Genomic DNA, 24,456 nt, shown 5'->3' on the forward strand with positions numbered 1-24,456 from the left:
CTCAGACCCACTGGAGAGCAGGACCCGGTCCAACCCACTGCGCCACCGCGCCCCCCCAACATGATCACGTTAGCGAAAAAGCTAATTTTGCTCTTGGGTTCCATTTGGGTGACTCCTCAACCCCAAAATCTGAACGTAAACAGTTTCTTTTCCAAATTAGGTGCGGGCTGAGCTCTCCTTTCCCACGTGGAGCTTTTCATTACAATCGCTCCCTCATTTTGTCAGGGTGAACTCGGTTTGAGAGCGTCCCCCGAACAGTTTCTGAGAATAAACGGTGCTAATCTGAGGATCGCTTTCATCGAGTGAGTTGCCCGGGCCGTGACCCCACCCCCTAAAGAACTTAATTGGGCTGGCGGGGGGCTGTTTTAGCGTAGCTGCTGGTCAGCACAACTCGGCTGTGTTGCTGGACGTGGTCCAACACAGTGAAATTCGTTGTCTAATATAAACAACGGAGAACAATTTCCTTCAGCAAAGGAGGACAGAGCTGCAGAAGTGTGAGAACAGAGAGCCAGTCAAGAGGAGGAACCTGAACGTGAGACCTGAGAATGAGATCCGTGGGCCACTGAGACCAAGACCCCTGGCCTCAGACAGCTGATTTGGGACAGGGTGTATTGGCGGAAGACACACTTTCCCAGAACTGCTTTTCATCTTCGCTGCTTGTCATGCATCATCGAAGAATACGTGGCTGTTAGTGCGAGAAAAGACTGGAGCAGTGTCAGTGTTTGTAGGAGATGACCGATGCTCAGAGATGACTGACGCGCAGAGATGAACGCACACACCGGCAATATCATCAACGCTGATTTTATTTTAAGGAAAAACTGAGCTCTGGAAGCTGTCAACACCAGGTGGAGCCACCAGGACGGAGACAGACGTATGAGTGCATCTCCAGGGCTTTGCGTCTGCTCCCTTTTACTCACATATGAAAGGAAATATATGTTAGTGACTTCTTGTATAAAATCAGTTTCCACAATGCCTGGATCTATGTCCAACATATAGTCCATACTTATAGTTACTGTAAAATATTTCAGATCAACTGTTTTGAAAAGAAAATGTAACATTAAAAAATAATGCTCGTAGTCCTGGGCATGTCATAAATCTAAATAAGCCATATTTTCATAAATCCTGTCTTATTTGATACACATGTTCAGTAAAATAAACGATAAACATTTTACATCCCTTTCCTTGTGTATCACGAGCGCTCAGAGCAGGATTCACTGAACGTCTCTCTGGAGCAACATCTCGAGGGCTTCCGGGCACTGACAGCGTGGAGGAGCTGTTATTCTGTGAGCCGTGAGAGCCGTTCTCAAAGGCGTGGCCAGGTGACAGGTAGTGTCCTTTACCATGCTACAACACCAGTAAGTAAAGGAGCCAGAGCAGGAAACACAAAGTGCCGAAACAGGTGAGCCAGTCCAGTTGGAGCGCGGGTGCGAGCTCATGCTCGCTTTTACCTTTAACCTGCAGGGCGGCGCTAGATGACAGAGCGCCACTCGCGTTAACTGCGCGAGCCACGTAGAGGCCTGCATCACCCTCGGCGACAGCACGAATGAACAAGGCGTGCTTGCCGTCTTTGTGAGACACGTCTATGCGCTCGCCAGAGGTCACTTTCCGCCCATTCCTGTACCTGAGGCAGAAAGTGGATTCTCAGGTCACCACTGCAGAGCTCAGATCACACAGGATGGAAAAACTACACACACTTATGACAAGTATCAGAGCCGACAGTTAAAGGCCATTAATAATTCAGTTTTAAAGTATTGTTAGTTGATTCATCAAATTGATTAGTAAACTCACAAAAATACTTGCCAAGTGTTAGCTGTTTGTCCAACAATCAAATATTTTGTGCATTTAAAAACTAATTGTAAATCATAAAGACAATGTAAATATGTATTTGTGAAGCAAATTTTTCCACAGGTGGAATCTGTGTATTTGGACTCTTGGTCTGTTGACAGGACTGTGGACTTGATGTGGAAGTGCGTGTGTGCAGTGTGCGTGTGTGCAGTGTGCGCGCAGCATGGTGGCACCAAGTGACTTCAGCGAGCAGCAGCCAATCAGCCGAGCTCGTTGTAGGCTACCCACCAGGTGAGTGTCGGCTCGGGAGATCCCACGACTTCTACCTCCAGGGTCACAGGGGAACCCTCCGTGACCGTGGCACTAGACAGCAGTCTGGAGAAGCTAGGGGCCTTTCCAGGCAGCCCAGGTGGGGTCCTGCTCCCAGATAGCAGCCGCACCTCCTCCCGCACAGCGGTGGGCTTGCAGAGGCCTGGATCCAGGTCCAGCTTCGTGGTTAGTGGGGGAGGGGTGGCATGCGTGTTACTGGGCCGGGGTAACGTGGCAGATGGGCCCGCCTCATGCACACACTCCTGGGTCTGGGTGAAGCTTTCGTGCACGGAGTACAGTCTCTCTTGGAGGCTGTCATGGGGGGCAGGGGGCAGGGCAGTGAGTGGGGCCGGGGGCAGCTTGCTCTTTAGGATGCTGGAGAGTGTGCTGGAGACCAGCCCTGGGGTGGGCACGGTCAGGGGGCTGCGCACAAATGAGGAGGATTCCACCCTGAACCTGGCAGCTGGCGGTCCTTCGCCCAGTGCCTGCTGGCCATAGCTCGGGGCTGGCTGGCTGTGGGAGCTGGGGCAGAAGCTGTCGTCGAGGTCATTCTCCAACTGGACAACGTTGGACTCGGGTGTTTCGGACAGTGGGGGCAGTGAGATATCGTCTGGTGACGTGCACTCATACTCATCATTGGACAGCGACTCCTCGGTGACGAGGTCATGCTGCAGGTCACACATCATGGGGTCTGCCTCCATCTCAGTGGGCTCCAAGAGCTCTGATGCATCACGAGAGGCAGCATCTTCATTCGCTGAGTGTGGAACAGCTCCCTGTGGAACACAAACAAACAAACACACAGCTTTGTCTCAGAGTCTTTTGATGACCACATCAAAAAGAGATCATCCTGAACATGAAGCAGCACCTCTGGCTTTCAGTACAGACCCAGCCAAAAGTTTGAGCACACCTGCTTGATACCAGATTTGCCTGAACCAAAGGACACAGAAACTGGATGTCTGAGGAATACAAGTTGGCCTTATGGACCAGTAGATCAAAATGTGAAATATTTGCGTCCAACAGCCAAGCATGTGTAAGACACAGAGAAGGATAGTCTACGAGTCTTCCTTGGGTGCTTCCTACCATCCAGAAAGGTGGTGGCAGCATCATGCTGCAGGGATGCTTTGCTGCTTACAGAGTTTGTGATCTTTATCCATTTCAACGCAGTCTCAACTAGCACTGCTATCATAGCAGACTCCGGGGATCGGTAGATCCATCAGGGTTACGAATAGTTGAGCAGTCCAAAACACACACCAAAGTTGTGTAAGGACTATATGGCCAAGAAAGATGATAAAGATCAGCACAAACTAATGACCTGGATGTAAAACATTATGAAAAATATACAGCTTGTTTCCAGCAAGTGTATTTGACCGTTTGACTGGCACTGGGTCTGCAGTGTGGGGCGGCAGCTTTGGACAAGAACATCGGGAAAACAGGTCAGACCAATTTCAGCAAGCACCCACTTGTGTGGTTGCAGATGCCTCCTGGAAGCCTCCCTTGGCCTGCACATTCTCTTGGGAAGCCCTCTGGATATCAGAGGTCCTTGGGCAACCCTGTGTCTCCTGCAGAACAAGGATCCTCCGGAACTTGTCCGTGGGAGAGCTGGACGTGCCGATGGTCTTTGTGCCGGAGAGGGAGGAATGCAGCTTGGACGCTAGCTGATCGGTCTCCCAGCGCGCTTCCGGCAGGGTGTGGTTTTGTTCCAGGACCTGCCGTGACGGAGCCTCCTTCTCATAGCCCGGGGCCATGTTCTCTGGAGTGTGTCCAGACTCCTTGAGCTCGCTCTGTTCAAAAGACCACACTGTACCTCGTGCACACCGGAGTCCCTTGACTCCCGCAGACCAGCCAAGTCTTTTCCATACACACGAGCTGTTTCTGCAACTCACCGTTTCCCCAGATTCCTCAGCATCCCCTTCGATCATCATTATTGTACGTTCTGGTTTATTGTCTGGAGTCTCAGCTTGGCAGGGATTCGTCTTTAAGGGCTCTTTCACATCTCTTGCCTGAATACATAGCAAACTCAAATTTGGCATTTATCACCTCACTCTCATCAAGAAACACAACCAAAGACAGAGCAGCAGAGTAGTCATGCATTCAAAAAGAATTGACCAGCATTTCTGGACTCTTCTGTAATAAGTTCACTAAAGAGACGACTCAGTTTACAGACCAAACTGGGACCAGAAGTGTGTTTCTACATCGGTTTGTTCGTCGTTCCAAAATCACTTTCACATTAAGCTGATTGTGACTTAGTTAACAGACATCCTTCAGCTCTGGGGTAGATACAGTAAATAAAAAAATGCTTTGTAGTACTTCTTACTCTACTAATTTTATTAACATTGAGCTACATTAAAACAAATTTTAAATGACTGAAAACAAAAATGTGTCGTCTCCACAAAATCCTGCTCAACGCCACTTGCTGCCTGATTCACTCCATAAACGTGTCCAGCATCCTTCCTCTCACCGATACGAGGAACATCAGACAGCAGCTGTAAACACTGTGGGAGTGAGCTGAAAGGTGCTCCCTCACTCCTGTTCTCTTGGGATTCAGAAATAACCTCAAGTCACACTGAGTCCACATCAAACAGAAATTCTCTAAAATTTACCAGTGAAGACAATACAAATGAAAATAAAGGAAGCGGAAAACATCTACTGTGTATTTGTGGAAATCTGTGAGCCAAGAGGAGCCACTGTACTCTGTTTTGGTGTCACCCTGAAGTGACTCGTACCGGTAGTTTGGCCTCCAGGTCCAACAGGCCACTGCAGAGCTCCTTGATGGATTCCACGATCTCGTTGTGCCTGGCGGTGGTTTTCTCCACAAACTTCTTGCCCTCCTCTGGACCTGATCACAAATGGTACCTTGAATGCAGGACTGTTTAGAAAAGCTCTGCAGTGAGACGCAGTGGAAAGCGTGGGCGCTGTGGAGATGTCATGCACTCCCTCCCTCACCATGCAGGCGAAGCGCCACTTCTGTGATCTGCTGGATCCTCTCCTCCTGCTGGGGGACCATTGGCCACACAAACTTCTCAAACTGCCTGTAGAGAACAGCCACGGCCTCCTTGGTGCCGCACTCGGAGGAGAACTTGCCGACACGCACGATGGTGGAGCTCAGCTCATCGCACCAAAACTGGAACTGAACCCAAAGCATCAGAGAGAGGCGCCCGTCATCGTTTTCAAACTGTGAATTCTACGGTCATGGAACTCTTCAGCATTCTAATGGTACAGAGAAAATGGAGCTAGAATCTGGATGAAGGTGGGAGAGCCAAGCGTCCACCCCCTGCACACAGCGCACCTCGTCCACAGCCTGCTGCAGCCGCGCAGTCCTCTCCAGGCTCTGCTTGTATTCCTCCAGGGCCTTGCCCAGGTCACCCAGCTGGCGCCGGAGCTCATTCACCGCATCCTCCATCTCCCTCGGGCCACCGCCCACAAGCTGCTTCTCAGTGCTGGTGGACACCTTCAAGGCGAAGGTCTGCACCTTCTTCTGTAAAACCTGCAAGGCACGAAGAGACAGAGACAGCACTGGGGTCAATGACCTGGACCTGGTCTGCACCGTTTCACTGGAAATTACGTGATTCATACCAGAGCGGGGAAAAAAAGAACGTTGTGATGGAGTCATCCCTGACATACAGAGGTTTGGGTTCGAGTTCCACCTGCGAGGAGTTTCACTTTAGCGTTTCTTCACATTTACGAGGACAAAATTCGGGTTTTGCTGTGCCTCCCGGCAGCTGAGTGGGGAGAGAGCAGAGCCACCGTGCGGTTCACTTCGCGCCCTCCGACAGCCCTCAGCTGAGAGATCTACCTGCTACAATGTCGGTGGTTGTGTCCCCGTTTGGACCGTCCAGACGTGTCCACTTGTCCACTGAGCGTCACTTTATTTACACTCTTTTCATTCATTCATTCATTCATTCCTTCTGTCTTTACTGCCCTGCTTTTTGCATTGAAGGTTCAATGAAAACAACACTAAGAGTCATATGTATGTTGTGTTTGTTAAGTGTACAATGTGTAAGAGGTACACACATACAGTATTCTATTATTAATAATTATAAAGATGCACTAGTATTACAGGAACTGCACCATTACACTGTGTTACAGCAACTAAAGGTAACAACTGAAGTTACTGTGTCCATTTCAATAGGATCTGGTGATACTTTAGCAGAAATGGGTGTCGGTTTTGGGGCTCAGGAACAAAAAAAAAGCTACTGAGACGCAGCGGGAACACGGCGCTCACCAGGATGACGGCTGCTACAATTCCCACCTTCTCCGGCTCACCTGCAGCTTCTCCACATAAAGCTCCATCTGCTGGATCTGGTTCTTGACAGCCTTCAGGTTCCTCGCCTTCTCATTCCTTTTCACATAACTGAACTTCAAGTTGTTGAATTTCTTCTTGAGCTCCTTGAACGACTCTCTGAGCTGAATGTTACAAATAACAAGAGTGGTGAAAAGCGCACTTGCGGCCCTGAGCGTCCAGCAGCCTGACATGCCTCTCCAACTGAGCGGTTAAGGTATATCTGGATGGTGCCAGTAACTGTTCCCCATCTGTCAGCGGCCATCATCACTTGGAGCAGCAGCGCACAAGCAAACGGCACAAGCACACGCGTGAAGCGTGTAAGAGCGTAAGCATAGTCCCCCTGCGGGGCAGCGAGCAGCCGCAGTTTCCCAGAGGTACCAAAGGGACATGGAGAAGGCCATCCACCAGCGAGGGAACCAGCCCTCCAGATGGGGCACTTAAAGAGCTGAGGATGGACAGCGCCAACAGCTGAGCGTGCACGCACGCACACACACACAGTGCCCCGGGGCCCCCACTGCAACATGAGGGCAGGGAGGACCCTCACTGGCACCGACTTGCTGTCCACAACCCTGCAGATGGCTTCCAAACTCTGGGCTCTGGGGCTCAGCGGCTCTTCGCTTGAGTGCAACTTGACCGGTACTGACTTTATATGGTGCTGTATGTTTACGTTCATTTGTGTTTTTCGCATTTTTCTTCAGGGGGACTTAAAATGGGGACCCGATCAAGAGGACTATGGCAGGAGCTGGGATTCGAACCTGGGACCTTAAGATTGCAGGGTGACCCCTCTGACCTGTAACGATTGCGCCCCCTGCTGCCCTCGGAAATCACTGCATATGGGAGATGCTGAGCGGATGACACACACACACTGAAAGCTACTGCAGGACAACAAAAGTGACAGCGAATGGAGAGCACTGGCTGAGCACGTGACTGTTCCGCACTTTATTTTTACCTGCACTTTATTACCTTCTGTCTTATTATCTACTCACGGGTAGAGGTGCGAAGGTCACCGATATTCACCGGCTGAGCCGATGAACGGCAGTAAAGAGCACAGCAAAGAGAGGCGCCTTTAACCGAAATTTATTTCACTTGAAGTGTGACTCACATTAAGTAAATCAAAGTTTTCCAAAGCATTTCTCACTTAATATGGTTCGGTGTGACGTTTCTCGAGACTTTAAGCAGGTAAGCAGATGAGGGACCTTTTGCTGAGGGCAACTTAGCGCAGAAGGAATTTCAAACACACTCGCGGTCCCGGTTCTGTTCCCTACGGCTCCCTGTTCGGAGAGCCGCTGCCGATCACAGGGCAGCGCGTCGGCTGACAAGCAGCTGCACCTGTCGGGTAAACGATAGCGCCCCCCCCGTGCACCACCCTCCGGACCGCTGAGCACGCTGCTGTTCCGCCAGCACCGGGAAACGCATCCATTCTCTGGGTTCATAAAGCAGGTTAAAGTAAACAAGACCTGGCAGCAAGTGGCACCGCTTCATGTTCCCAGACGACTAGTGAACGTTCAAACCGGAGAGCTGAGCCGTGTCGCGTTCTGCACCGCGCTCTGGACATCAACACCACCAGCCTCCTGATGCCCTTTATGGTCATGGAACAATTACATTACGTTGTCACGGCATCTACATGTAACAGGAGGACGGGGGGCGAAATTGATGTCGGTCCGAAAGACGGGCGATAAATCTCTGGAACGTTCCGCCAAATTCCTGCAATAAAGTCCGACCCGGGCCCGCCTCCCTAAACGGGCCCACTGGGGATGAGCTGACTGCCAGCACAGGGCCTCTTTTATCCACACACCTTCCAGATGTTTCCATTTCCGGCCACACATACCCCCACCCCCACCAGGGATGCCAGCCAGAACTGACCGGTTTGTTATAGAAACAGGTCCACCCATCAGCACCTTGACTTCCGCACAGGGGGTGTGGCTGTGACCGGGCACTGCAGCCATTGACTGGCAGGACTGCCAATCAAGAGTAGAGCCCAGCTTCAGGGTACTGTGCTTCACAAATGCAACACTGCAAGACACTTGGGGTCAGATAACTGAATTACTAGTAATAATGCAACAACAACGCCTCTGTAGTGCAAAGCAACACGGCCCAGGACACTGTGGTATTAGACCACGTGCTCAATGTTCACACACACAGTTCGTTCTAGTTTCTGTGTGTGTTTATCTGATGGCCTCCTGTCACGACACACGTGTTACGCTCGGGTAGGAGTTCGGCACGTCATCCATACATGAGTGGAATTTCCTGTTCGCGTCAGAGGGACAGTGGATGAGGGACACCGGTGTTGTGTTTCAGGGGCTATTTGTGACCACAGCTAAACTGGGACGCATTCAGCTGCAAAGACACACGCACGCACATAGGCGTAAACGGAAACACACGCGGGCACACGGACATGCACATGTAGGGCACAGTGGTGAAAAAAGACAGTGTGGACCAGCAGGTGGCGCAGTGGTTAGAGCTGCTGCATTCCACCCAAAGATCCTGGATTTGAAGATAAATCAGTGCAAATGTTAGACCGAGGCCACACTTTATTTCGTTTTACCTCGTGGAGTTCCTCCTTGAACAGGCAGTGGTGGACATTGCTGAGCAGGTTCTCCTCACGGCGCTCGGCCTCGGCCCACCAGCCCTCGCTCTCCCGCTGCAGCCTCTCCAGCCTCCCCTGCAGCCGCTGCACTGAGAAGCCCAGGGCATGCTGGGAAGAGGGAGGGAACACAGAGCTAAGCCGGGTCACAGCAACACAGCGAGGGGATCGGTGTGGTCAAGATCCTGTCGTGAAGCCTCATCCAAATCAGAGTCGCAGTCATTCAGACAGTTTGATCCTGCTTAACATGATATCGTCATCATCATAATCATCATCGTCGTCATCACCACCATCCTCCCTGCCAAACACGCCAGTCTAAACAATGGGGTGAATTCACTTTTTCATTGTTAAATCCTACTGTACACTTCTAGTATTATTTACTATATTACTCACCGTTAGCCAATTATGTACCTTTTTTTTTTTTTGTTTATGCCATCACGTGCCGTATTTGTATCTCTGTTTCATTTGACTGCACAAATCACCGTGACACTGCAAATTGCGGAAAGTTCCAGAAACATCGGGATGGCGCACCTTGCAATCTGTGAGCTTCCACAAGCGGAGGTGTGAGCGCAGGACACCTTGTTCAGTACGTGTTCTAGCAGCAGTGCTCAGAAGAGTGTGTGTGGCTGTACAAAAGTGCTGCTTTTCTCAGCAAAATCACTTTAAGGTTCAACAGTGAGTCCCCAAAGAAGCAAGAATTCTCATGAAAGATCACTTCCTGTGTAAGGGGGTAGGAAGAAGGCGGAGCAATCGCGGAGCGGGACGGCTGCCATTAGGGGGCGTGTCGCTCACCGCCTGGCGCACGGCATTTGTGACCTCGGCACCCAGGGTAATGGCCAGCTGGTACAGGTGATGCGCGTGGCTCCGCCTCTCCTGGTGCTGCGTGAGCTGGAGGTGGGCGTGGCTTGTGCCGGGCAGCGGGCTCGCCGAGGTCGACAACAGCATGTTCTCCAGCTGCGGGAAGAAGAGCGCTCGGCTTCAGCGGCCACTCGGTGGCCTTCAGCCTTCCAACAGATGACAGCGATGGGGACCGGTGGGTGTCTCCCGTTGCTCACAGGGGTGTTTTGTGGTTGACACCCACACAGAGAAGCTGCGAGATCCATGTTCGGGTGCAGTGTTTGCGGCTGAGCGGCAATTTACCTCGTCGTACACCTGGTGGAACCTAACCGCCGTACCGAGGATGTTCTCGCATTCCTTCGCTTTCTCTTTCACGCCCTGGTGCACGTGGAGAAGCTCTGCCACCTTCTCGCTTTTCTCCTTCACCGGAATTCCTCTCTGTGTGAACAGCTCTGAAATCTTCACCAGGTATTCCACCTCTGCATTCAGTTGCTGGAGAAACCAGGCAGAAATGAGAAGCCAGTAAAGACAGTCATGAAGAGCAGCATGGGACCACCTCAGTTCAACTCACTTCCAAAGTGTTTACGGCTCCTGACTGCAGCTCCTCGGTGTCGGTGATCAGTAACAGGATGAGGAACGTCGCATATGTTTGTGGGATCAGTCGCTCAACAACCAGCATAAAGCAGGAGTTTGTGGAGACATTAATTTTTATTTTCCGTGTTTAATACATTAGTTTTAATTTTAATGTTGCTCACAGTTTTTTAAAAAACTATTATTATTAGCCCTTGACTTATTGCGACTTAGTAGTAAACGAGGAATTGGAGCAACAAGCAAAATGAGTGACAAACAGACTTGCAGTCATAACTGTTTCGTAAGCTGAGGAACTGATGTACTGAGGTGTGACAAAAACCGCACAAGGGCACTGAAAGCCAAAATTACTTTTTCCAGGAGGAGGGGGGGGGACAAACACTCTTACCATAAGGTGAGGTTTTACACGCTGGAAATTCTCCTGCAGTTTGGTCACGGTCACAAGATCACTTCCCAGATCAGCGCTGGAAACGGGAGCAAGAACCTCCCCCATGGCCTCCAGGTCGTGGACAGTCTTCAAAGAATCACACACACATCATGTTCCCTCCGAAGGGAACATCTGGTCACCTGGTCGCGGACACATGCGCGTCGCGGTTGCTCACCTTCTTAAGGTGCTCCTTGAACTTCTTCCACTGCTTCTTGACTGACTTGATGTGGCTCACCTGGAGCTGCCAGGATACCCACAGGTCCATGAGAGCAGCTTTCTTCTTGCTGAGATGCGCCATGGCCTTCTCCACCACGCCCACAGCTGCCGTCACATCCAGGCCGAGACTCTTACTGACCTGGTGCCGGAAGCCAAGGTGCGAGAACATGACCTGGACGTCTAACGAGGAGCTTCAGGAAGGCCCACGTGAACATTCCAGCCAAAGGCTGCGTTCCACACAAAGTGAAGCTCGATGTCATTACCAAATGGCACCCAGCATTACAGCAGATGAGTCCTACTTTCTGAAGGCACAAACATTTTCCCAGGTCATTCATGTCGATGGTACAGACTGTACACCGATCTCCTGTCACCTGGTCCTGATTCCTCAGCGTTCTGCATCTGAGCACTTTAACTTCTTTCTTTCTTCTCTTAATTGCAAACAAATGCAGAAATTAGCTACAGATTTGTTCTTTTAAACTTGCTTATCTGTGCAAATGCATATGAAATAAGTTTAACTCCATACAGTAGCCTTACCATGACAGGCAAAGGCTAACACAAGCGCTCAAGTGAGGTCGTATTGTGCCAGACCACAGCTGAGAGCATGGGTACACAGTTCCCACAATGCACTGCGCCTCACAGTCTCGCTCTCAACCATTTTTCAAATGTGGATTTTGTCAAATTTCCAATTTACGGTCTCGGTTCACTGTGTCGACCCAACGTCACAGCCTGAACATATCGCTCCAATAAAATCATACACTGATGTACTGACCCCCTGCAAAATACCGCTCTGCCCCATGGGTCTCCACTATTTTTTTTTTTTTTTCTCTCTCCTTTTAAACTTTTATTCATTTAGTGACGCTTCTCTCCAAAGCAATTTACAGTGTTAAGGCTACAATGATTTACACATTTCTACAGGTTGGTAATTTTACTGGAGCAATTTAGGGTAAGTACTTTCTCAAGGGTGCTACAGCCAGAGGTGAGGATCACTTGCAACCTTTGGATCCAAGACAGCAGCTCTAACCATTACGCTACCAGCTGACTACCACCCTCGATCCCATCTTACCATGGTGCTGGAGCGGATGAAGCCGTGGCCCTGGTCCTGCATAGTGAGGAAGCGCTCCAGCAGGCCCTGCCAGCGGCACTCGCTCTCCTCCTCACAGACCTCGTCCTGGGGCCGCTCCCTGTAGCCCTGCTGGAGGCTCTGCATGCGTTCGTCCACCTGCAACGTGCCGCCACACCACGTCATACATCCACGGCGACACCTGCAGACAGCTCCTGGACTCACGTGTGTAACATGCGAAATGTCCCACCTCCTCGGCCGTGCGCAGAAAGCACACGTATGCCCGAAGGGTCTTGACCCGTTCCGCCAGGCTCCGGGAGAGTGCTCTCAGCTCCTCGCGCAACAGGCCACTCCGGCCGGAGAACTGCGCTGCCTCCACCGACTCTAGCTCCTCCAGCTGGGTCACAAGCTCAACTGCAGCGCTCAGCTCCCCCGCCATGTCCTGAGGATCGGCATAAGATGGTCAGCGCTGCCCTTTGCGTGATGCCTGCAAGCTCAGGACAGTTCATCACAAAGAGAACGCACTGAGACTCCAAAACGTTATGCCTCCTGCTGGCCAAGATGCTTCACCTGTGCTTGGGCAGAGAGCTCCAGGTGTTTGTTCAGCATGTCCTCGGACTGGGACAGGGCCGATCCCAGTTCCACGTTGCCGCAGAGGGCGGTGCTGGTGCCCTTCAGCCACGTGGAGACCTATATGCAAAAAACACACCGGAGCAGAAAGCTGTTAGTGGTAAGACTGGCCGTTCGGGGTCCAGCTGGACTCACCTCATGCACCCGTTAGTCTTGGGGGGGGGGGGGGGGGCCCACCTTGTCCAGCAGGTCCTCTATGGAGGACACCAGTTTCCGCTTCCTCTCGGCCAGCTCCCTGTGGGCATGGCACTCCCCACTCAGTGACTCCGCCCGCTCCTGCAGGTATCCCAGCATCCGCTGCACCCCGCCCACCTGGGCACTGGACAACATCACCTCACCCTTCTCAGTTTCCTTCACAGCAATTTATCATGACTGCGGAATTTATAGGAGCAACTCTGTAAAATTACTGTTCAGACAGTAGTTAGACTCAAATTAAATGATACATGCGGATTATTCCATTTCAAGCACAGTAATGTCATGTACATTAATTAATAGATACAGTGGATAATGAAAGAATAAAAGCGGAACAAACTGCCTTATCATAATCCCGAAAACCTGACCTTTCAGTTAAAGCAAGAATTGCCCAGATCTGCTAAATTCATACATTAAGGGACAATATCTATAATTCGCACTTATGTATCACAGTTGTCATTATGTAACATTGTTATAGATTTCCTATTGTATGAAACAGCGATGGAAACGTACAACGGAAAGATAAAATGACACATCCGACCTCCATATGCACTATGAAACCTAGTAAATTTGCCTGCAGTGACACACTGAGAGTTACGATTCCACCCGTGAGGAGGAGCCCTGGGGCGGGGGGGGGGGGGTTACCTGTGTGGGCGGAGCCTCTGAAGCAGCAGCCGGCCGAGCCGCAGCGGCTCCGAGACGGACTCCCTGGCAGAACGCCCGAGGTCCTCGTGCCGACGGGCCAGCTGGGGCAGAGCCACAGCCTGGGAACGCGGCACGTGCAGCTCGGCCCCAAGAGCCGCCAGCGCCTCGAAGGCCTGCGGGACGACAGCGGGACAGAGGACATTTCGGCTCAAGGCGCCTGTGGCCGTGCCAGTGACAAAGATGAGCGACCGCTGACCTCTCAGTGTAAATTCAGCTGTAAAATGGGCTGGGAATTATACACAGATCATGGCAAGGCATGTCACGCTTGAACTAGGGGGCACTGGAAGACACTGTTCTCAAAGCAAATTTGCACATTAGTTCAAAATGGGTCTCAAACACATGTCCTGCTGTAGTTATTTGTGACTACTGTAATTATGTGTTTTGTAAGCAAAAGAAGCAATGTAACACAGAAATTATTAAAACCAATTGATTAATCGTCCAATGTGAGTTGGCGGGTGGAGACACTGATAGGAGCGAGCTCAGCATGATGGACAGGTACCAGCACCCCCCCATGCCCTTCAGTAACAGAGGTGAGCAAGTAAAAATTAGAGCACTTTAAAGCTGCTGGTTTGATTTGCAGTTATGGGCTCCCTGAGACCCATCCTGGGTTCTTTTCTTCGTTTTTTTTTTTTTTTTTTAAATAAAACCTGTTTTGGTGGACAAACCTGTGCACCAGTTCATCACATCAGCAGGAGGAGCGATCGGGACACAGATGCATGATTCTTGCATACACGCCATTTGTGTCATACCACCGTCTAAACCAGTGTGTGTTACAGGAGTAGCTCCATGTAGGTTTTTTTTAATTTTTTTTTTTTTTTTTTTTTTTTTAAAGTGACATAGTACGTAGTTCATCAAGCACATAGGAAGTGAGTCCGAAAGCAGTGAGCTGCGAAACCCTTCTTGAATGTATGAAAGAGGCCGACTGGGGACACGAGTGGGACAGGCCTCATTTAAGAATCAGTAGAGGTTTAGAACCTAATAGCGACGACATCTTTCACCTGCACTGTAAAACACACATTCGTTCATCGGACGCTTTCCTCCGAAGCGACTTACACCGTTACTCAACCTACAACAATTTACAGTTTTACTGGAGTAATTTAGGGTAAGTACCTCGCTCAAGGGTTCTACAGCTGGAGGTAGGATTTGAACCTGCTACCTCTAGGTCAAAAGGCAGCGGAGCCAACCACGATGCTCCCGGCTGCCACATTTTTGTTTATAGAAACACGATAATGTTAAAAAAAAAAAAAAAGTTTAGCATTGCGTTACTTGAGCATCATCTTCATTGTTTTACTGGAGGAGAGCTGCTTTCACTCGGCGCTGCGCCCCCTGCAGGCTCCCCTCGCTCGTCGACTTCATGGAGGAAGTGACGCTGCACTACCTGGTTGGCGGCACTGAAGAAGGCGTGACCCTCCTGCAGGTCTTCCTGCCGAGCCACCAGGAGGCGCCACAGCTCATCTCGGAGGGCCTTCAGCTCGAGACTCTTCTCAGCTAGTTGCTTTGCGTCCACCGCGTCCGGCACGACTGTGACCCCAGAAGCCTCGAGCAGCAGCTTCTCCACCTGCGAGCTCCAGTCCTGGCACAGCACACGGTCACGTTCACGGTCAGTGGTCTCATTCGCAACAGCAATCACCGTCGCCCACAGACTCCGACACGCTAACCGCTGACCAGCGCCCACAGTCGCGCCCAAGGGAACACACAGTGCCTGAGACGCACATTTGGGCACAGGCTCAGCTCACTGCATGGATTTTATGGTAAAGCAGGGTACAGGATTGGTTCGCTGTCGCCATTTTCCGCATGTCTTTGGCTTGCGAGCAGACAAACGCCAAACGTGCTGAGCTGGATTCACACCTCGGCCCATGAGGCACCAGCGCTACCCGCGGCACCGCTGTGCCACGTCTACAGCTGAGTACTAGAGTACACTGCAAATTTAATTTGACAGCTGCATTAGGCAGCCTGTCAACTTACAGTGATTCATCTCATAGGGTTTCCTTGTAAAGGTGACATTGTGCATTTCATTTAATAAATTCAGATTTAAGGCTGTTTATCTGACACTCTTCTCCAAGGTCACTTATAGTGTGAGGTTTGTACACCAAGTTACTTACACTGATTTACCCATTTATACACCTGAGTACTTTTTCCTGATTAAGGCTCCCGCAGCAGGAAGTGGGATTTGAACCCAGGTCCTTCGACTGAAAGGTGGCAGCTGTAACCGCTGCAACCCCTGCTGACCAATGCTCAGCTGCAACTCCACTCCTGTAACTTGGAAAGATGTTTTGTCTCCCATGTAGTTGAGGATAAATATCACCTGGGTGTCAGACTGAAAATGAAGGTGCTGACAGAGGTCACACACGCACACCACGTAGAGCTGCTGCTGCTGCCCTGGACTTACAGGCTCCAAGCTCAATTCTCCCCCCCGTAATTACCCTGAACTGATACAGTAAAAATCACTCTGCTGTATAAGCAAGTTCAGCAGTTCACCAAACTTGGCATTCGGACTGCACACGTTCCATCGCCAGTCGAGGTGACATCATCAGTGCTTCATGCGCGTGTTGCTGGCTTGAATAACAGCCTGGAAACTTCATTGGCTTTGATTTGATTGGCTGATTGAGATGACCTTGAGCATGGATCCCATTCTAGTTTGCAGCTGTAACTGGTTCTAAGCCTGATTTAACCCAATTAACCTGATTGATTAATCAATCTGATTAAACCCTACCAGTTTAGTTTTTGGTTCACATTGGGTGATCCTTGCACCGTATGGGCTCATAGATGGGGTCTAGATTGACATGCTTATTTATTGATTTTGTTTAAGCGTTCCAGGCTTCGAGGAAGTCTCTTGATTGCTTTGCACACCAATGATGTCACCTTGACTGGTGATGAAACACTTGCAGTCTGAATGACAAGCTTGGTGAACATCTGAATCAACAACCTGAGCTACGAACACCAGTTCTGTACCATTTCTAAATGAGTAAATCAGGGTAAGCAGCTTAACACTTACTGACTTTGTGAGATGAAATAGTAAATATAGTATGTGGGGCAGGAAAGAGCACACGCATGCACACGCACGCACGCACACTGTCTGAAACCGCTTATCCCAAGCAGGGTCGCGGTGAACCGGAGCCAAACCCAGCAACACAGGCCACAGTGCTGGAGGAAGAGGGGACATGCTCAGGACGGGATGCCAGTCCGTCGCAAGGCACCTCAAGCCGGACTCAAACCCCAGACCCACCGGAGAGCAGGACCCGGTCCAACCTGCTGTGCCGCTGTGCTCCCCACCAGAAAAGAGCAGCGAAACCTTATTCAGAACTTTTCTTTTTCCTCTGTGTTCTGAAAACACCTGTGATTCGGCCTCCAAATGGGTAACGTGAATAAAGCATGTTCTATGATCCAAGAGCCTGGCGGTCCGCGACGCGGATGTGCTCACCACGCTTTACTGTTTACCCTTTTACTCTCACACACTGTTTTACCCTGGCCTTGAGCGCGAAGTCCTTGCACGCCTCCAGCAGTTCTTCGTTTTCCGTCAAAGTGGAGCCCAGTTGGTCTTTCTGGAAGTAAACCTCAGCGTTGTCCTTAAACCACTGCAGCACCTGTTGGCAGCCAACAAACAGGAAGAATGATGGGAATGTGACCCTGAGCGGCAAACAGCAGGCAGAGGGGGGTGTGTGTGTGTGTGTGTCTGTGTGTGTGTGTGTGTGCGCTCTACACACACTCAAGGAAGTTATAAAAACTTGCACACAGACAGAGGTGTTTGCTGAGACCTGGCAAAGCTGACTGAGTATCAGACGCTTGGCTTCCTGGAGCAGCGTCACAGCACGTCTGCTGCCATTAGAACCCATGACCACCTGGCTCCACTGGGAGACACACATACGATGTACCAAGATCTTCCAGTTCTCAGTTTATTCACTGGTCAGGTTTTATAAAAATTTCAAATGTGCGTAAACTTTAATAAACAAAAGTACCTACACTAGCTTTGTTATTTCAAGGTAGCCGAAAGGTCGTTCAATATAACAAATATAATAAACAATAAATAAATAAAAATATGTTGTCTCATTCATTCATTCATTCATTGCGCACGCACAGCCTTCCTCATGCTGTTATTGATCACCGACACTGAGGAACCACAAACAGGAGCCGTAAACACCGTGGAAGAGAGTTGAATTAAGGCTCACATTCCACACTCCTGTTCCGTTTGTATGCGCTTTACTCGCACGTATCACTTTGTTACCCTTCTTTGCTGGTCTGTCACACCCCCAGGCCCCCCATGGAGCACCGGGCTACTCACTTCCTGCTTCCGCTCTTTCCACTGGGAGATGCGAAGGAGGCCCTTTAAACGGAGGCTGCGCTGCGTCAGGCGCTCATCCACGTGTCGGCGCCGGTCCTGCAGGACCTCCATCAGACATTCGACTCGCCCGCAGCTGGTGCGCGTGCCCTGGGCAGCGGCCGACCTGGGCAAGGCTGGCTCTGCCCCGAAGCCCCGCAGGACGTCCAGCAGCTCCTGACTTTTGTTCATCACCGACATGGACTTCTCCAGGAGCCCTGGCACGTTGCATGGTGGATTTCATGCACAAGGGTTAATCGATGAGCTCTCAGCAAATAGAAACATCTAGTATGTGATAGAGAACAGGGGAATATTGTCAATTTCATCGAAATGCTGAGGTCAAGAGTACTGCATTTCTCTTTTTGAATACGCACCTTTGTACTTCTTTTGAGTAAGAGCCTGTTCTGTTAACACTCTGGGTGCATTAATCACTGCACATCCTGCTGGCAATGCACTTGCCTCGTTTGATGCAGCAGTGTTTCAGGAGCACCGCTTCCTCGCACGCCATGGTGGTGACCTCCTCCATGTCTCGCTGGAAGTCCTCCGCTTCATCTATCCGAACAGCAAACTGCACAAAGACAGCAGACACACAAAACACAGCCACGTGCACTTCATTTCACTGTTTTTCACATAGACTTACGTCTTTCTCCTCACTAGGTAGGGGGGTAACTTGGGAATGAATGACCGTCACATAAAAATGCAACCCCCTCTCGCCGCTACTGCTCGCAAATGAAAAGACACAGAGAGATAGTGCATATACCGTTGGACAGAGGAAGGAAAACCGCATCAAACGAGATGTGAACGGCCGCCGCTGGCTCAGCCTGAGCGAACTGGCAACGTTGCGAAAACATCCCACGGTTGGCTCGTTATGGAGTTGCCGCACGTTGCGCTACACATCACCACGGTCGAACCACGTCACAAAGCGTTGACGTCAGCACCTCAGTTTGTCGCTAGAGAGCCGCGCTATCGGACACGTATCACACCAGCAGGAAAACCTTCATTTAGACCAAGGTAGGGGGCCCGAAGGCGGACCATCGAATTAAACATTTCAAGGAGGCCCAACAAACACAATGCAAAGTACCATGGCGACCGTCCAGCTGCACTTAAGGAGCAGGCCGAGGCCTCCGGGATTCGAAAGTCACCAGCCAAGACACCGGCTCGGCAAAAGCGTGAGCATCGTGCGCCAGAGAAAGTGGCGCGGGAGGCTGCTGCAAAATCGACTCAGGCGGCCTCGGAGCCGCAACCATCGACTTCTCGCGCACCCGACATCGCCGTGCAGCACGAGCCCATGGACGTGGATGCAGCAGCGACCGACCTGATATCTGGACCGAGTGGGTCAGGGCTCACCACCCACACATAGTTCTACGTAAAGACATGAAGCATAGTAAAGCTATGCACCTGAAATTTTTTAATCTGCCTCCAGAACACGTGCACAACAGGCAGCATCTTTTTGAGCTCTGCACTCTCTCCAACCAGATCCACATCCTGGAACTCACGGTACTCATCCGTTTGCTCAATCATGTCGAGCCTCTTTGGCAAAGAAGGTGTGCATCCTGCCTGACAGTGACCCCAGCACCTGCTTCCTGTGTTCCTCACGCAGCTGCTCATATGTCATCACCCTTCTGCTCATGCGAGTCCTCCTGCGACACCTGTCACAACAACAGCAGGACTCACCTCGTGGGCACAAGCGAAGAACTCTGAGGCAAGCCGCAGAAGCTCCACACGTCTCTCCAGGAGCACAATGAGGGTGCTCCATGCATCGCTCAGTGTGCGCGCCATGGCCTTGTGCACCTCCCCATGCAGCTGTGCACACTGTGCTGTGGCCTTGTCGGCCTGCTCCAGCAGGCCCCACATGCCCCCGTCATGTTTCTGACATAAACGAGAGGGGAGGCAAGCGTAAGTTTAGTGTGTGTCCGTTCGGTCCCTGCAGTGCCCCAAAAGTAAGGAATGCCCCCTGTAGGTTCCCTTCACAAATAGATTGCTCTGTTGACACCAACCACTGCCTCATATGGGGGGGGTCAGGACTGTCCTGCTGGATCAACTTGACTGTCAACAAAAAGCAATTGGACACCAGACTCAAGATCTATATAATTCTACTGCTGAGCCAATGTTTTTACTGACTTTCAGGAACCACTTGTCAGGGTTGTGGTAGGTGTACACCAGATTGCAGGGCAATCACACACACACACACACACACACACACACACACACACACACACTCTGGGCACTTTAGAGTCACCGATCCAGCTGAAACATATACCTTTGGACTGTGGTAGAAAAACGGATCATGTGAAGGAAACCCACACAAACGTAGGGAGAGCAGGCAAACTCCACACAGACTGAGCTGGACTCAAACCCGCAGCCCAGGAGTTGTGAGACACCTGGAAGTGTTTCCATTAAATCAAACGAAAGAAAATGAGACTAATGGTTATGGGGTAGGCTCCGGTTCCCCGTGACCCCGTATGGGACAAGCGGTTCAGAAGGTGTGTGTGTGTGTGTGTGTGTGTGTGTGTGTGTGTGTGTTATACCAAGTGTTTATGCCTGTGCATTCACACGAGATGAAGAATTCAAAAATTATACATTTAAAAGCTTCATTCCCTGTATGACTGAATAAAAAACTAAACGTTTAATTGAAGCTGAATGTACTTCTGTTCATAAAATAGTCTTTGTTCAAAGCAAAGCCACAGCTGCTGTTTTACCCCCTTGAAGTGAACAAAAATGTACATGTCATTTACAATATATTTTGTTCAGTGGTCAAAAGTCGTGCAGAGCAGTGGAAACAGCAACCGGATGCAAGAGCCGGTGAGCGCAGGACGGCGCTGGGACTCCGACCAAAGGAGGTAATGGAGGGCGATTCTTCAACAGAAACCGGATAAATCTCCTCCTCACTCAAGTGAGAATGGAAAACGTCCAAACTGAGAAGCTCACATGTAGTGATATTAGAGAAGCAGATCATATTCAGAAACAAATATGAAAAACTTCATTAATATTACAACTGCAAAAAAGTGTGAATTGGATACAAAGCGGTAGAATAATGAAAGTATGACTAGAAATATAATCTGGATACACAGAAATTCATATGTGGTGTGTGCAGGCTGAACCCGGGCCTCTTTGGACTTGGGAACAGAGGAGCTGGCAGGAGGTCAGGTCAGGTCAGGTCAGAGATATGGACACAGAACACGGCACTGTTCTGCAGGAGCCCTGCAGAGCGTTAACGCTAAAAAGGACACCGGTGACACGCAGCGGGCCGGCCAACAGCAAGTCATTCAGGTCACAGACTTGCCACATGCAGGTGTGCAGGCCGCTCGGCTCGCGGTCGGCTCGTGGTCCCCTCGGCCCCGGTACCTTGAGCTTGCTGAGCAGCTGCTCGTGGTCCCTCAGCAGTCTCAGCGTTTCGTCCACGTTGCCGCCGATCTCCAGCAGGTTCGGGTCCGACTCGGCCAGCTGCAGTTGCATCCGAGTCCCACTCTGCAAGACCCCGGTCAGAATACGTGCTGTTGGACATTATTGCCTATACAGCTGCACTAATCATGAACTCATTATAAATGAAAACTGCGCAGAAGTAGAGTGAAAACATGGTGCAGCAGGCTGCTCTGAAGCCAAGGGCAGAAATGTGTAAGAGCGGTACGTCGATTGCACAGCTCAGCGGTGTGTGAAAAGGAGCGGGACAGCGATCCCTCTGACCTGTCCTTGGCGTCACCTGCCGGACTGTGATCCAAACCCCATCCCCCCCAGTGACCGTTCTGGGACAGGAAGTGATACATGCAATGCATGTCAACAGGATCCTGAGCTGCAGCTGAGTCCATCAGCAGCTCCTCCTCCTCCTCCTCCTCCATCTGATATGCACCTATCAGGTCTAAGGTCCTTAAACTATTAGGTCACTGTTGGAAAGAGACACGTGTTCCGTTCCTGCATTCTGTTTTACATCTGGGCCCTTTCGGTGTGTCCTCATGTAGGTCAGTGAAGTTCCAGAAGTTTCATACACACTAATGTAAATAGAGCTCTTTCACACAGCCTACACCAGTAGAGCAGAGTCATCAGTGATGCTCACTGTAGTTACCTCTCTTTACAGTTTCAGCATTTTGTGTTCTGCTTGGTGTCTCTGTCATTCACTCACATTTATTCACTTAGCATATTTACATTAATTAAATTTAACAGATGTTTTTCCCCAAAAGCGACTTCGAATGAACTCTAAGTAGCTTTATCAGGCCACACACCTTATTCACCAGGGTAACTTACACTGCTAGATGCACTACTTACACTGGGTCACTCATCCATACATCAGTGGAACACACACACACACACACACACACACACTCTCTGTCACTCACATACTATGGGGGAACCTGAACAGCATGTCTTTGGATTGTGGGAGGAAACCAGAGCACCCGGAGAAAACCCATAGAGACACGGGGAGAACATGCAAACTCTACACAGACTGAGCGGGGAATGAACCTACATCCTCTTGCACCACCCAGGTGCAGTGAGAGAGCAGCGCTACCCGCTGTGCCACTGTGCCACCCTTTCACAGCAAGAGAGATAAAGAAAACCGTCTAATTGGTATTCTTGTTTTACTTCATATTCATAATGTAAAGTTACTGGTAAAAAGCTCTCTTTGCTGTGTTTCACTGTGCTGTCACCATGGTGCTGTGTCAGTACCATCCTGGTCGCCGGTCACTTTTTCCAGTTGCTCTATTGTACAACATGTCTTGCTCTTTCTGAGAGTTTAGTGTAAGTTGTGCTGCCTCCTCTGCACTTACAGTTCAGGGCTCAGCAGAGCTCATCAGCGATTAGGAGCTCCCCCAACACACAGTACACACCTACCCTCAGGAGGGTCTGCACCACGGTAAGCAGTGTCGCTATACCAGACCACCGAATGTCCGCACCTCTCAATTGTGAACTATTTACACTGACGTTCAATGGAGGAACTACGGTGAGCTAAACTGACGCGTCCCGCTCAGCAACGGTCCATGTGCGGTCATCCTGGACGAGCACAAAGCCTTCTGTACTGCGTCACTCACAGCTGCGCTTTGGGGAAACAGAGGCAGCGAGAGAGAGAAAGCTTGGCGATGAGTAGACTGATCAACAGTGTCACAGTCACACTAATGAATCCTGTTCTCTTTGGCACGCGCGCACACACACACACACACACTTCAGGGCCACAGGTTCGCTTCCTCTGCATGAAAATTAGCAGCTGCTCTGAGTGCAAAAACTCAGAAAACATGAATGTGTCAGATGTACAAACAACAGGAACGTCCAGAAACATATGAAACAGTCGACACCAACGTATTGCAGCAGCACGGGGATGTGAACCCAGCACCTTCAAGCTGCAAGGCGATGCTCTAACCACCCCACGCCCTGCTGGCTGCCGGTACCTTGAGGATGGTAACGGTGATGAGTGCGGCACCTCCCCGCACGGCCATGGTGCTGATGGTGGTGCTGGACACCGGACCTGCAGCCTCTCCGCCGTTGGACATCTTCTTTCCGTGGTCCTATGGCCACTCAGGGTGCTCAGAGGGAAAGTCACACACAGGACACGGGCCGTCCTCCAGCCGTCCTACAGCCGTCCTACAGCCGTCCTACAGCCGTCCTACAGCCCCCAGGGGCCCTTCGTCCAGGTGCGTGGTGCCAAATCGCGTTGTCTCACTCTCCTCTTAAAGCCCCAGCACTGCGGCTCCTCTGGGTTCACAGCTCGGAACCAGGGAGAGCACCGCTGCGTTTGTGTTTGTCCTCCAGCCGTTGCGTCCGCGTGCAGGAGGGACGCCCCCACCCCCTGCTGCCCCCACACCGCAGTATAAATAGCACCGTACGCCAGGATTATCGCAGCGCAGCCGCCATCCGACACTCCCCCACTTTGGTCGCCCTCAGTTATCTGCCCTCCCTCTCGCAGCCTTGTTCCCTCGCGTCTCCTGCGCAGCGTCAGCTCCGAGTGTCCCCTCCCGTCCCTTCCCTTCCCTTCCCTTCCCTTCCCCCAGGGCATACCAAGAGGGCACTGCAGACTTATGAGGCCCCCGGCGCTCGCTCGGCCCCGGCTTTTCCCGCACGGTCTCCGTCTAAAGGAGCGACGCGTCTCCCAGTGACGGCGGCACAAATACACACAGCGAATGCCTCTGCCACTGAGTCACCGCAAGGCCATTTTTAGAACCTCCCGCCGAAATCACACGCCGTCTACGGGTTTGAGGCCTGGCCGCAGGCTGCGTGCTACTGTGTGTTCAGCACTTGGGAAGGAAGGAGCCCTGCGGGGCCATTGTGCAGCGGGACAGGGGACACAACCCCCAACTTCCTGCAGCCTCAAAGGCCATTTGAGACTCGTCCCCCGAGTCGAGAGACAAACATGCGTTGAAAGGACACAAAGGGCGAGGCGGGATGTGGCCGCATGGCAGAATCTCTCACGGTACAGTAAAAGCGGACGTGCCCCCGATGAGACGGCAAGCCGGCTCCCGTGCGGAACCCCGTTTGCAGCAGGTCAGCGGTCATGGGGGGTGTGACGGGTTGTGACACACCATCAAGTGCGAGGGTGTGAGGA

The 24,456-nt window shown here is 51.1% G+C and overlaps 1 protein-coding gene across 1 annotated transcript; it reads right to left on the bottom strand.

Annotated features, from left to right (window-relative positions):
• ccdc141 (coiled-coil domain containing 141) lies at positions 1-23,839 on the bottom strand. The gene is made up of 25 exons (XM_029256688.1): positions 23,306-23,839; positions 21,276-21,398; positions 19,605-19,799; positions 18,390-18,498; positions 17,895-18,148; positions 17,080-17,199; positions 14,994-15,188; positions 13,556-13,728; positions 12,896-13,037; positions 12,659-12,778; positions 12,339-12,530; positions 12,092-12,247; positions 10,988-11,167; positions 10,774-10,899; positions 10,101-10,289; positions 9,753-9,914; positions 8,922-9,071; positions 6,358-6,498; positions 5,381-5,578; positions 5,038-5,221; positions 4,818-4,930; positions 3,978-4,094; positions 3,555-3,875; positions 2,074-2,867; positions 1-1,621 (listed from the first exon to the last, which is right to left on the bottom strand). Exons 1-25 carry the CDS (start codon positions 23,405-23,407, stop codon positions 1,345-1,347), a joined length of 4,833 nt encoding a protein of 1,610 aa, XP_029112521.1. The 5' UTR covers positions 23,408-23,839; the 3' UTR covers positions 1-1,344.
• Between the last annotated feature and the right edge of the window lie 617 nt (positions 23,840-24,456).

Source organism: Scleropages formosus, chromosome 12 (genome assembly GCF_900964775.1).
Source record: "Scleropages formosus chromosome 12, fSclFor1.1, whole genome shotgun sequence".
Lineage (NCBI taxonomy): Eukaryota > Metazoa > Chordata > Actinopteri > Osteoglossiformes > Osteoglossidae > Scleropages > Scleropages formosus.

What these genes read in the sequence shown, in the direction of transcription:
- ccdc141 (XM_029256688.1), bottom strand. Translation starts at nt 23,407, where the DNA reads ATGTCCAACGGCGGAGAGGCTGCAGGTCCGGTGTCCAGCACCACCATC. An exon ending in CAGAGGCTCCGCCCACACAG is followed by an intron (nt 13,038 to 13,555) that starts GTAACCCCCCCC and finishes GATGTTGTCCAG; the next exon opens with TGCCCAGGTGGGCGGGGTGC. An exon ending in TGCAGCAGGCTGTGGACGAG is followed by an intron (nt 5,222 to 5,380) that starts GTGCGCTGTGTG and finishes CTTTGGGTTCAG; the next exon opens with TTCCAGTTTTGGTGCGATGA.